Source organism: Pseudochaenichthys georgianus, chromosome 17 (assembly GCF_902827115.2).
Source record: "Pseudochaenichthys georgianus chromosome 17, fPseGeo1.2, whole genome shotgun sequence".
NCBI classification, from domain to species: Eukaryota; Metazoa; Chordata; class Actinopteri; order Perciformes; family Channichthyidae; genus Pseudochaenichthys; species Pseudochaenichthys georgianus.
The window spans coordinates 10,769,303-10,783,503 of NC_047519.1; the positions used below are offsets into that span (position 1 = coordinate 10,769,303).

A 14,201-nucleotide genomic window follows, 5' to 3' on the forward strand; every position below is an offset into this window, starting at 1 on the left:
AGTCTAGTAAGGCAAATGTCAGCCTTATGGACAGAGGTACCATGGTACTTGCCCTTCAAATGTACGCGTGTCCGCTCAATGGAAATGCGATGTCAACTTCCGATGTCAAGTCCCTGCCAGCGGCTGGACAAATGTTACCAGTGTTGCCAGGGGCATGAGAATACCCTCCACTGGAGGGTGGGTGCTGCTGCTGTGAAGAAGGCCGACTATGGGTGCCGATGGGCGGACGATAAAGCACTGCAAAATACACCTCTTTTCTGAGTCACCAGGGGCATGAAGATCTGGAGGGTGTGAACATCTGGGTTTAGTCCGTTGGGGAGTGCTTAATTCCGGGGGTCTGGGGTCTCATGTTATGTAAGTATGGATGATTTTTCGAAATTCTCGAAAAACGGCTAAGTGCCAACGGGGGAGGGGGTCAAGTCTTCGGCCTGTCCATTTCATGCATTTTTAATGGGGTCGTCGAATGTGGATGAAATGGACAGATTCCTGTACATTTCATGCACTTTTAATGGGGTCGTCGAATGTGATTGAAATGGACAGATTCCTGTCCATTTCATGCATTTTTAATGGGGTCGTCGAATGTGATTGAAATGGACAGATTCCTGTACATTTCATGCACTTTTAAAGGGAGGATGAAATGGCCATATCCTCCCTAAATTCACAGCAAACTTACCCAGCTTTCACATACTAATTCCTGGGTAAGAAAGCCCTGTACATCTCCCTGGATGAAATGGACATATTCTCCCTATATTCACATCAATGTTACCCAGCTTTCACACACTAATTCCTGGGTAAGAAAGCCACCGTGACTGGGTCGTCAAATGTGGATGAAATGGACAGATTCCTGTACATTTCATGCACTTTTAATGGGGTCGTCGAATGTGATTGAAATGGACAGATTCCTGTACATTTCATGCATTTTTAATGGGGTCGTCGAATGTGATTGAAATGGACAGAGTCCTGTACATTTCATGTACTTTTAATGGGGTCGTCGAATGTGATTGAAATGGACAGATTCCTGTACATTTCATGCATTTTTAATGGGGTCGTCGAATGTGATTGAAATGGACAGAGTCCTGTACATTTCATGTACTTTTAATGGGGTCGTCGAATGTGATTGAAATGGACAGATTCCTGTACATTTCATGCATTTTTAATGGGGTCGTCGAATGTGATTGAAATGGACAGATTGAAAAACGGCTAAGTGCCAACGGGGGAGGGGGTCAAGTCTTCGGCGCTTCGGAACGAAGCCCCGGAGACTTTTGCACTCCCCCGTTGCAATTTACAACGGAGAGGGGAAACGAGACCTCCCCTCCTCCGTCCAAAAAATTCATTCATCTTTTCCAAGCTACCATCTGCACGAAATCGGAAACCCGGTTTTTGAGAGCACTTCGAAAAAAACGAGCTATTTTCACATGATGGGGAAATCATGGAGGAATGTATCCGCCTCATGAGCACTTTGGATCGGATACAATTGTTGCCTGGAGGACCCCCAATCATGGTTCTCACAAAACTTTAAGTTTTCAAACTGTTCTCTGGAGGAATTCAAGGGGAGTTGTCACTGAATAACGGGACACTATTTTCGGATACAATTGTTGCCTGGAGGACCCCCAATCATGGTTCTCACACAACTTTATGTTTTCAAACTGGTCTCTGGAGGAATTCAAGGGGAGTTGTCACGGAATAACGAGCCACTATTTTCGGCTAAAATGGTTGCCTGGAGGACCCCAGTCATGGTTCTCCCAAAACGTTACGTTTTCGAACTGGTCTCTGGAGGAATTCAAGGGGAGTTGTCACGGAATAACGAGCCACTATTTTCGGCTAAAATGGTTGCCTGGAGGACCCCAGTCATGGTTCTCCCAAAACGTTATGTTTTCGAACTGGTCTCTGGAGGAATTCAAGGGGAGTTGTCACGGAATAACGAGCCACTATTTTCGGCTAAAATGGTTGCCTGGAGGACCCCAGTCATGGTTCTCCCAAAACGTTACGTTTTCGAACTGGTCTCTGGAGGAATTCAAGGGGAGTTGTCACTGAATAACGAGACACTATTTTCGGATACAATTGTTGCCTGGAGGACCCCCAATCATGGTTCTCACACAACTTTATGTTTTCAAACTGGTCTCTGGAGGAATTCAAGGGGAGTTGTCACGGAATAACGAGCCACTATTTTCGGCTAAAATGGTTGCCTGGAGGACCCCAGTCATGGTTCTCCCAAAACGTTACGTTTTCGAACTGGTCTCTGGAGGAATTCAAGGGGAGTTGTCACGGAATAACGAGCCACTATTTTCGGCTAAAATGGTTGCCTGGAGGACCCCAGTCATGGTTCTCCCAAAACGTTACGTTTTCGAACTGGTCTCTGGAGGAATTCAAGGGGAGTTGTCACGGAATAACGAGCCACTATTTTCGGCTAAAATGGTTGCCTGGAGGACCCCAGTCATGGTTCTCCCAAAACGTTACGTTTTCGAACTGGTCTCTGGAGGAATTCAAGGGGAGTTGTCACTGAATAACGAGACACTATTTTCGGATACAATTGTTGCCTGGAGGACCCCCAATCATGGTTCTCACACAAATTTAAGTTTTCAAACTGGTCTCTGGAGGAATTCAAGGGGAGTTGTCACGGAATAACGAGCCACTATTTTCAGCTAAAATGGTTGCCCGGAGGACCCCAGTCATGGTTCTCCCAAAACGTTACGTTTTCGAACTGGTCTCTGGAGGAATTCAAGGGGAGTTGTCACGGAATAACGAGCCACTATTTTCGGCTAAAATGGTTGCCTGGAGGACCCCAGTCATGGTTCTCACAAAACGTTAAGGGCGTTCTCCCCGGCAACCCGCCAGCAGATGAAAACACCCACCCCTCCGCCTCTCCACCTCTTCCGAGGGACGAGGGAACCGCGCGGGGGGGTCTGCTGGAGGCTACTGCCGGGTGCTCCGTCCTGCGCTTCACCGGGACCCGGCTCGAACACTCGGAACTCTGACTCCAGCGCGGTGTGGCGGCCTCGCCCTGGTCGTCCACCGTGCGCCCTCCGGTACCTGACTCCCCTGCCTCCTCCGGGGGCAGGTGCGAGGGGTTCAATGCCTCCGTCCCCCTGGGGGACGGAGCGCCCGGAGGGTACTGTTATCCCCACGTTGTCGTACCCGAAACTGTCGGGTATCCTTTGGGAGAACCAGACTATGGAGGAACGTGAGGGGAGTTGTCAGGGGACTCTACCCGCCTTATGGAACACTATTTTCGGATACTTTTTTTTTACTTTCATGAAACTCACAAAACTTTAAGTTTTCAAACTGGTCTCTGGAGGAATGCAAGGGGAGTTGTCAGGGGACTCTACCCGCCTCAAGAGGCACTATTTTGGGATACATTTTATCCATTTTCACCCCTTTTTATGGTTCTTCCAAAAAGTTAACTTGTACTTTTTTCGACTCTGGAGGAAGGTAGGGGGAGTTGTCAGGGGACTCTACCCGCCTTATGGAACACTATTTTGGGATACATTTTATCCATTTTCACCCTTTTCTATGGTTCTTCCAAAAAGTTAACTTAGACTTTTTCTGACTCTGGAGGAAGGTAGGGGGAGTTGTCAGGGGACTCTACCCGCCTTATGGAACACTATTTTGGGATACAATTTATCCATTTTCACCCTTTTCTCTGGTTCTTCCAAAAGTTGACTTGTACTTTCTCCGACTCTGGATGAATGCAAGGGGAGTTGTCAGGGGACTCTACCCGCTTTATGGAACACTATTTTGGGATACAATTTATCCATTTTCACCCTTTTCTCTGGTTCTTCCAAAAGTTGACTTGTACTTTCTCCGACTCTGGATGAATGCAAGGGGAGTTGTCAGGGGACTCTACCCGCCTTATGGAACACTATTTTGGGGTACTTTTTTCCCGTTTTCACCCCTTTTCTCTGGTTCTCCAAAAAGTCCTGATTTCTCACTGATCGAATGGCAAACGCGACCCGCCATCGGAGGGCCTCCGCCGGCCCGGCCTCGTGCCGGTGCTCTGGCGGTCGGTTCCTCCGAACTGCGGGTTCGACTCTGATGGCCGGGAGGGTGTGCTGCGCGGGGGTAACCCCGCGGAGCACAGCCTTCCTGCCCGCTCGATATGAAGCGTGACCGAGACGAACCGTCTGACTCAGGTGTCCCACCACGGGTCCCGCGGCGGGATGGAGGTTCCGGGCTGGAACCTCCCCACCTCCGCCGCGGTGTACCCGGCAAACACTGTTTCTCGAACCCTCCACTGTTGCATAGCTGCGGCAATTGGCCTTGCTCCGGGCACCGGTTCCCCCGGGGACCAGTGTTCGGTGGCTCCACATGATATATGGTCGACCCTACTTCATAACATGCTACTCTCATCGAATCAGTTATGGTTCCCTTGATTACTCAACGTTACTTGGGTGACTGTGACATGTCTAGACCTAATAAATGTCAACGAACGCTGGCCTTCGGTGAAGTTCCGTGAATCGTGCATTTATCAGATCCGAAACCCACGCGGTGTGCTCTCCGGGGCACCCTGGGACCTTTAGTGACTCTGGATAACCTCACAGGCCCTCGTAGCTCCGATTTTGAGCACTCTTTTCCCCGCATAAACTAGTTTAAATCACCGTTAAACACTTATTTAAAATGTCAATTTAATGGACTTCCCGCTATGCATTAAAGTCCGTGATCTGGACACAGAACCCTGTACATTTGGCCGACCGCGGCCGGTAGTAAATGTCCACCCAGTGTACCTATCAGTCCCTAGGGTATGTAAGGTTTCTATGTAGAGTCACGTTTTCTTGTTACTTCATGTCTTGTCTGTCTATTTCATGTCATGTCTCGTTTTCCCATTTCCTGTTTTATTTTGTACTTACCTCTTGTCTTTCCTTTCAGGTCCTGTTAATTCCTCACTTTGGGTGATTTTCCGTCATCGTCAGCGTCTGCCCCGCCCCTGATTGTTTCCACCTGGTCCCTATTCCCTCATGTATAAATAGTCCTTGTCTCCCTTTGTCTTGTGCCAGTTCGTCTTGTTTCAGTGTGCTTCCATGTCCAGAGACCCAGCGTTAAAACCAGAGAGAAGAGTTTTGTTTGTTTGAAATCGAGAAGTTTTGTTTTGTCCTCGCTTGAGTGATTTTTTGTTAAAACTTTGTTTTATTTTTTCATTAAAATCTGAGCCGTCGCATTTGAGTCCAGTATTTTTGTACCCCGTTTTAACAGAACGAACTGGCCAACATGGACTCAGCCGACTCAGAAAAAATTAAAGTGGATGTCGAAGAACAGAGAGCAGAGCTTGCTCACCATGCTGCACAGCTGGTCTCCATTAACAGAGGAGTTGGTAACCTCACTGATCGCCAAGCAGAATTCCAGGAGGCTGTAACGAATCAAGTTAATCACCTGGCGGTTCAAGTGCACAGAGCTCTTGCCCAGCTCGAGGCTGGATCATCTACACGGTCTCCTACTATGCCAAGCCCATCTGTTGCATCCGCTGGTGCTGCTGCAGACCACATTCCCTCTTCTGGAACGTCGCTTCGCCTTGCATCTCCAGAAAGGTTTTCCGGGGACTCTGCGGACTGTCGCCCCTTTCTGGTACAGTGTGAACTGCATTTCACCCATAACCCCTCAGCCTTTATCTCAGACCAAGCTAGAGTAGCCTTTATGCTGTCCCATTTAACCGGGCGAGCTGCTGCCTGGGCTACGGCCGAATGGTCCTCTAATTCTCCAGTGAGCCAGTCAGTGAACATGTTCTCAGAGACTCTAAGGCATGTTTTTGATCACTCTTCACCAGCCAGAGAGGCCAGCCGAGTGTTAATGCAGATTAAACAGGGACCCAGAAGAGTGGCAGATTATGCGATACAATTTCGCACTTTAGCAGCAGATAGCGGGTGGAACACCCCAGCCCTTATTGATGCCTTTATGAATGGATTAAAGGATTCTATTAAGGATCAATTAGCACCCCTGGAGCTACCAACAGATCTTAACTCTATCATTGCAATGTCTACCCGCATTGATATTAGACTTAATGAAAGGAACAGTGAAAGGTTAAGGACCAGCGTGCGCCCATCTGCCCCACAACGCCCATGGATAAACAATACACCTCTGACAACATCATCCGAGGAACCAATGCAGCTGGGCGGAGCCAGTATCACGGCAGAGGAGCGACAGCGCCGTTTCCGTGAAGGATGCTGCTTCTACTGTGGACAACATGGCCATGCTGCATCTTCCTGCCCGTTAAAAGGACAGGCTCATCGGCGCGACGGAGGGCGCTGGTGAGCCGATTTTCTGCAGCTGACTTTCCTCCACGTTCATTGACCAAGGTAAAATTACAGTTACGTGACCACACCATGACTCAGGGGGTACTAGTGGATTCAGGGGCGGACGAAAGTCTGATGGACTGGGGTCTTGTTAAAAGACTGGGTATTACTACTGTTCCTTTGACTTCTCCTGTAGATGCCAGTGCCTTAGATGGCAAGCTGTTATTCAGAGTAACCCATATAACTGAACCCGTTCAAGTAACCATAGATGACATTCACACAGAAACATTAAGATTCCACTTATTTGACTCTGCACTTCACCCTATAGTTGTGGGACTTCCATGGCTCCTCAGGCACAATCCGAATATTGACTGGCGGTCGGGAAACATTATGAACTGGGGCTCTGATTGTAAAGTAACCTGCTTAGCCTCCCCTGGGAACTCCAGACAGTCTGTTAATCAGACAGACATCCCCAATAGAGTTACCACTGACATCAAGTCAGAGTATACTGACCTGTCCAGAGTGCCTGCATGTTATCTGGACTTAAAAGAGGTTTTTGACAAGACTAAGGCTACTTCGCTACCACCTCATCGACCTTATGACTGCCCTATTGACCTTTTGCCTGGAGCTCAGATCCCTAGAGGTCGGCTTTACTCCATCTCTGCACCAGAAAGAGGGGCCATGAAGACGTATATTGACTCTTCCTTTAAGTCTGGACTCATTAGACCGTCGTCATCACCTGCGGCTGCAGGCTTTTTCTTTGTGGGCAAGAAAGATGGTTCCCTCCGTCCATGCATAGACTATAGTCCACTCAATGGAATAACTGTCAATAATAAATACCCCCTTCCACTAATGTCTACAGCGTTTGAACTGTTGCAGGATGCCCAAGTATTCACCAAACTGGACCTCAGAAACGCCTATCATCTCGTCAGAATTCGGGAGGGGGATGAGTGGAAAACAGGGTTCAACACTACGAGTGGCCACTACGAATATCTTGTTATGCCTTTTGGTTTATGCAATGCTCCAGGTGTTTTTCAGGGTATGATCAATGATGTGTTGAGGAACTTTCTCAACAAGTTTGTCTTCGTCTACCTTGACGACATCTTAATTTTCTCACCGGATGAGGAAACTCACATTCAACATGTCCGCCAAGTACTCCAGAAACTGTTGGAGAATCAACTGTACTGCAAAGCTGAGAAATATGAGTTTCATGTCAAGACGGTCTCCTTCCTGGGTTATATCGTCACCGCTAACCATGTTCAGATGGATCCAGTAAAGGTTAGTGCTGTGGAAGATTGGCCAACTCCCACAAACAGGAAACAGATCCAACAATTCTTAGGCTTTGCCAATTTCTACAGAAGGTTCATAAGAAACTTTAGCACCATTGCGGCGCCATTACATGCACTAACCTCTTCTCATGTTGTTTTTAAGTGGAACACTGAGGCGGAGAAAGCCTTTCAAAGACTTAAGACGTTGTTCACAACCGCTCCAATCCTCACAGTGCCTGACCCGCAGAGACAATTCATTGTGGAGGTGGATGCCTCGAACGAAGGCGTCGGAGCGGTGCTCTCCCAAAGGTCTGCTCAGGACAACAAGCTCCATCCTTGTGCTTTCTTGTCACGGAAGTTGACAGACGCAGAGAGGAATTACGATGTGGGGAACAAGGAACTTTTGGCAGTAAAGATAGCCTTAGAAGACTGGCGTCATTGGTTAGAGGGGGCGGAACAACCATTTATAGTATGGACTGATCACAAGAACCTGGAATTCATTAGAAAATCCAAAAGACTAAACCCACGCCAGGCTAGATGGTCATTGTTTTTTAGTCGTTTTAACTTCACCTTGTCATACAGACCAGGCTCTCAAAATGTGAAACCAGATGCTTTGTCACGCATGTACGAGCCTGAACCTGCTGCCAAAAAACCTGAAAGCATCCTTCCACTTCATTGTGTGGTTGGGGCAGTTTCATGGCAAATAGAATATGTGGTGAAGCAAGCACATGGTGAGAGCCCGGCTCCTAGTGGTTGCCCGCAAAATAGGTTGTTTGTACCTGTTTCAGTTCGCTCACAGGTAATTCACTGGGCTCACACGTCTTTGCTCACCTGTCATCCGGGGGTTAAACGCACAATCTTTATGATAAAGCAACGTTTATGGTGGCCGGCTATGGAGAAATAGGTGGCAGAGTATGTGGCAGCCTGCACCGTTTGTGCCAGAAACAAGACCTCCAAACAAGCTCAGATGGGTCTGCTGCAGCCTCTTCCTGTTCCACATCGTCCATGGTCACACCTCGCCATGGACTTCGTCACTGGATTACCCGTTTCCGAGGGAAACACCACCGTCCTGACGGTGGTGGACAGATTCAGTAAGATGGCACATTTCATTGCATTACCCAAGCTCCCCTCTGCCAAAGAAATGGCAGAGGTCATGTTACGTGAAGTTTTCCGCATTCATGGTTTTCCCAGGGATATCGTATCGGACCGAGGCCCCCAGTTCATCTCAGGTTTTTGGAAGGAGTTCTGCCATCTCCTGGGTGCCACCGTCAGCTTGTCTTCAGGTTACCACCCGCAGTCCAATGGCCAATCAGAGCGGATCAACCAGGAGCTGGAGACCTGTTTGCGGTGTCTCGTTTCCCAGAACCAGGCATCGTGGAGCAAGCACCTGGTGTGGGTCGAGTATGCTCACAACACACTGCCCACCGCAGCTACTAGACTTACTCCTTTCCAGTGTGTTTATGGTTATCAGGCACCCTTGTTCCCTGCCAATGAAGGTGAGGTCACGGTCCCGTCGGCACACGCCATGGTCCGTCGGTGCCGCCGGATCTGGGCAGGTGCTCGTCGTGCTCTCCTGCGCAGTGCCAGCCAGATGAAGAAGGTGGTGGATCGGCATCGCAGACCTGCTCCATCCTATAGGCCTGGACAAAGCGTTTGGCTGGCTACCAAAGACTTACCCCTTCATGTCATGTCCAGAAAGCTAGCCCCAAGGTTCGTGGGTCCTTTCCAGGTGTCTAAGGTGATTAACCCAGTGTCTGTGCGCTTATGTCTACCCAGGTCGCTCAAAGTCCATCCGACGTTTCATGTGGGGAAGGTCAAGCCTGTAAGAGAGAGTCCTCTGGTGCCCGCCTCTAAGCCCCCACCGCCTCCCCGGATGGTTGATGGTGGTCCTGTCTACACTGTTAAGAAACTGCTTGGAGTCCGTAACCGTGGTCAAGGGAAACAATTCCTCGTGGACTGGGTTGGTTACGGTCCCGAAGAAAGACAATGGGTCCCTGCAAGCTTCATTGTAGATCGGAGTTTGATCACTGACTTTTATCAGGATCATCCAGGAGGGTCTGGGACTTACGGAGCAGTCCCTAGAGGGGGGGGGGGGGTACTGTGGTGTCTCGTCAATTGTGTTAGTCGTGTTTGTTTTATGTCGGTCACTTCATGTTTAGTCAGGTATGTAATTCCAAGTCTAGTAAGGTTTCTATTTAGAGTCACGTTTTCTTGTTACTTCATGTCTTGTCTGTCTATTTCATGTCATGTCTCGTTTTCCCATTTCCTGTTTTATTTTGTACTTACCTCTTGTCTTTCCTTCAAGGTCCTGTTAATTCCTCACTTTGGGTGATTTTCCGTCATCGTCAGCGTCTGCCCCGCCCCTGATTGTTTCCACCTGGTCCCTATTCCCTCATGTATAAATAGTCCTTGTCTCCCTTTGTCTTGTGCCAGTTCGTCTTGTTTCAGTGTGCTTCCATGTCCAGAGACCCAGCGTTAAAACCAGAGAGAAGAGTTTTGTTTGTTTGAAATCGAGAAGTTTTGTTTTGTCCTCGCTTGAGTGATTTTTTGTTAAAACTTTGTTTTATTTTTTCATTGAAATCTGAGCCGTCGCATTTGAGTCCAGTATTTTTGTACCCCGTTTTAACAGGTAGTCTGTTCCTGGCTGCAACTCGCGGGGGGAGTCTTGGCTTTTCTCTGCTCCATGGCTAGTTTACAACGGTCATCTTAGCGAGGTCGTTCGTTTTAGATGATTTGCTGAGTGGAGGGTGGGGCTTATTGCGTTGAATGGTGGTAGTCAATTATAGAATTGAGAGTTTTTAGAAAAAAGTTCTTTAAGCGTTGTAGCTTTTTCATCTCATCTCCAGCAATAGGTCATCATTTAAGAACAAGTAATAGTTTTGTCAAGATTCTACAGAAAAAAGTCAAAAAAGTACAGTTGCGTACATCAGGGTGTATCTCAAAGTATCTTGGTAACATAAAATAACTAAAATATGTAAGTTTATCAGAAAAGAAAAAAACCTTGTTTATCTGAACAAGTGTTGCATACGCCAATGTGTGTCTAAAAGTATCTTAGTAACACAAGAAAAAGAGAAGGAAGCGTTAATGTTAACAAAAACTGGATTGTTCCACTGAAATAATAAATAAATAATTTCAAAAAGTGCGCTTAAAAAGAACAAATGTATTCAGATAAAAGTATTTTGTTAGACTATTAAGTCCACGATGGTTACATTTAACCCCTAACCCATTTGTATTATATGTTTGTTTTCCTAATAAAGCCAGAGTCACCTGAATTAATTTAGTCTTCATACCTTTTATTTTTATTTTTTACATTTTGTAACAATCTTAAAACATTTGTAGAGAACAAACACTGTGGTTAAAATGAGTGTCTTTATGACGTCTCTCACACAGTTGGTATTTTTCACAAAATTCATTTTTAAACATCTTCTTGATACAGAGACAACCCCGACATTCTTTTTACATAGGTAGAATACACAATGTCTTTCTTTGAGGGGTCCTTAGTTTAAAATGATCTGGTGAGGAGGGTGTGTCTTGTTATGTTGAGTGGGAGGCAGAGTCCTCTGTAAAGGTGAGATTCTTTTTCACCAGTATAATGTCCATCGATGTCTGACTCTGTTTAAAAAGTTCTTTAAGCTTTGTAGCTTTTCCATCAATCATTTTCAGCCAAGCAGTCAATGGCACCCGCACTGCTGTCTGAAATACTCCACATGTAGAATTAAAAATCTCCAAAACAAAATCATCAGAGGGGTCCTTCCCCAGCGTCTCCAAATGGCTTGCACGGTAATACCATCGCCCCGATGGTCCGCTTTTAGTTTCCCAGACGGTGCTTGTCAGGACTCTTCTCACTTCTGGCAGCGGGGAAATAACTCTTTCTTCCTCCACATTGAGGGGCGGCGGTGAAATCTCTTCTTTGATCTCGCATGCTGTCTGTGTTTCTTTGCTTTTCTTTGCAAATATCTTGTACACCGCTGGTTCCACTATGGTTTCTTGATGCACTACTTCTTCCGGTTGCGTGGAGATCTCTGGAAGACACCAGAGTTAACACAGCCCAATCTGTTGAGGTCAGTGTCGCTTTAACACTGCGGCGTCCGTACGTTTCTCCATTCTTCAGATTGTAGAAATGCAGTTCATTCGCCATATAGTTGAATACATAACCCCAAACATCGCCATTTTTCAGAGTCCATTCTTCATGAAGTTCTTCGTCTGGAGGCGTCTGAACCCGGCACATATATTGCATTCGTTTCTTGATTGGCGCTCCGGACTGATGGCTGTACGTTGTCACAGGCGTCTCGCTGATTAAACCCATATCTATGCTTCTCTTTGCCATTTTTCTTTTTTGAAAAGTGCCTTAGTGATTGGAAATGACTGGCCTGTTATCTAGTTTGAGCGTATTTATTTTCGTCTATTTCCATCCCCTTACTTTTAAATGATCTGGTGAGGAGGGCGGGACATGTTATGTTGAGTGGAGGCGGAGCCCTTGTACAAGCTGGAGGCTTCATGGAGTGAAATGGAGCAGAAACACACATTCTTTATGGGTATTATCCCAGTGTTCTAAATCTGCCTACCTTCCCTGCACTTTTGTGTATAAAAGCTGAAAAAAGTAGATAATGAAGTACTTTGTTTTTAGTAGATTTCGTTAACCCCCTGAGGCAGTCCAAAAACTAAGAATCTGTCTCTTAACCCACCATTCCCCGAGAGCCATAACATACTCAACTCCCTACATGAAGTACTTTGTTTTTAGTAGATTTCATTAACCCCCTGAGGCAGTCCAAAAACTAAGAATCTGTCTCTTAACCCACCATCCCCCGAGAGCCATAACATACTCAACTCCCTACAGCAGCTCGGGTGTGAACTCCCGTACAGAATGTCAGTCACTGCGTAACACTTTTTTAGTTTTGGTCGATGTGAGTGCTCGTATATCCTGGAATCGTTTTAAATGTTGCCAGTTTTTGAATGATTTTAATAGTTTGTTTTACTTCGCATATTGACTGGCTAATGTGCCATTTTATTTGTGTTTTACAGCTGTATTTGTCTGCCTTTCATGTCTGTGTTTTATATGTACATGCTGCCCTTCTTGGCCAGGTCACTCTTGGAAAAGCGATTTTAATCTCAATGAGTTTTTTTACCTGGTTAAATAAAGAATATATATATATATATATATTAGTGACACTCTGCAGATTTGTGTGTAATTCATTCACAAAGGAACTGTAAGATACACTTTAATGGATGCAAAACCTATAGTTAATAAAAGTAATTATACATTAGTTCACAAACCTACAACTAAAGAGTACGCTGAAAACTATAATGTCCTTGTAGGGTTCTCATTTTTAAATGATCTGGTGAGGAAAGGTGGGGCTTGTTATGTTGAGGGGTAGGCTGAGCCCCTTGGAGAAAAGTCAGAGTCTTTTGCAGTCAAACCGGGGGAGAAATCCTGCTCGTTCCTTCAACCTTCCTTACAGAGCCCCTCCTCCAACACACATGACCAGAAAGAGGCTGTACTCTGAACCCACCCCCCGATGCCGCATTCGTTTCTTGACTGGCGCTTCAGACGGTTGACTTGGTAAGCTGAATTGTCTGTCTTTTTTTTATTTATTTTTGAGCATATCTCTATATGGTCGTAGCCTAGTCAATTATACAGAGGCTTTCATCAGTGTGAAATTACACATCAAAGGGGCAGGCATCAAAGGCTAATTAGATTAGACAACAAAGGGCTCTGAGGGGGAGGGGTCAAAGAGACTATCTTATTCAATACACCAAAAAGACCTATACAACAGAGGGGGTGCCTGGGGCTAATCTAATTGCGGGGCAATTACTCCACTCTCGGGGTCAGGGGTCAGATACCTTAATCAATACAACAAAAGACTTATACTCAAAGGGGTGCCTGGGGCTAATCTAATTGCGGGGCAATTACTCCACTCTTGGGGTCAGGGGTCAAATACCTTAACTATCTTAATTGATACAATAAAAGACCTATACACAAAGGGGGTGCCTGGGGCTAATCTAATTGCGGGGCAATTACTCCACTCTCGGGGTCAGGGGTCAAATACCTTAACTATCTTAATTGATACAATAAAATACCTATACACAAAGGGGGTGCCTGTGGCTAATCTAATTGCGGGGCAATTACTCCACTCTCGGGGTCAGGGGTCAAATACTTTAACTATCTTAATTGATACAACAAAAGAATCACGCCGGGGGGCTTTCACGCCAATCTGACATCAAAGAATGGGAGGCGGGACATGGGAGGCGGGACTTAGCTCATTGGCCAATGGGGAGACGGACTTAGCTCATTTGCATAAGTAGGGAGAGGTGACAGGTGGTGTGACCTGTCACACCACCTGTCACTTTTTTGACGAAAGGAACATGATTAATACTACTCTCAACTACAATTGTTCGTAAAAAGACTCCTGCCATGCAGAGCTACTGCTGGAGGACAGTATGTCTGATGGCCCTGTAGGTGTTGATTGGGCGCGTGGGGGTTGGGGTAAACTTGGCCGAAAGGCTACTGGCCTGGAGGTGTGACTGTGAATAGAATGTTGAGTGGCGGGGGGATGATCAATGTGCTGCCAATGTTGCTGGTGTTGGGTGTCTCTTTCCAAGTTGTGGAAGGTGTTTAAAATACAGATTTTTGCCTGATGTTTTCTGTCTTTGTCCAGTCTTTGCAACATGGGCACAAGACTGAGAGCAAAGTAGTATGACTCCTCTAATTCTG

General features: G+C 46.5%; 1 protein-coding gene across 1 annotated transcript in view; it reads left to right on the forward strand.

The window, feature by feature from the left end:
- LOC139435654 (uncharacterized) overlaps positions 1 to 158 on the forward strand; it is a 1,947-nt gene extending 1,789 nt beyond the window's left edge. Inside the window, exon 3 of the mRNA XM_071206385.1 lies at positions 3 to 158. Within this exon, the coding sequence (XP_071062486.1) occupies positions 3 to 158 (156 nt within the window). The remainder of the gene's footprint in view (positions 1 to 2) is intronic.
- The last annotated feature ends 14,043 nt before the right edge of the window (positions 159 to 14,201 follow it).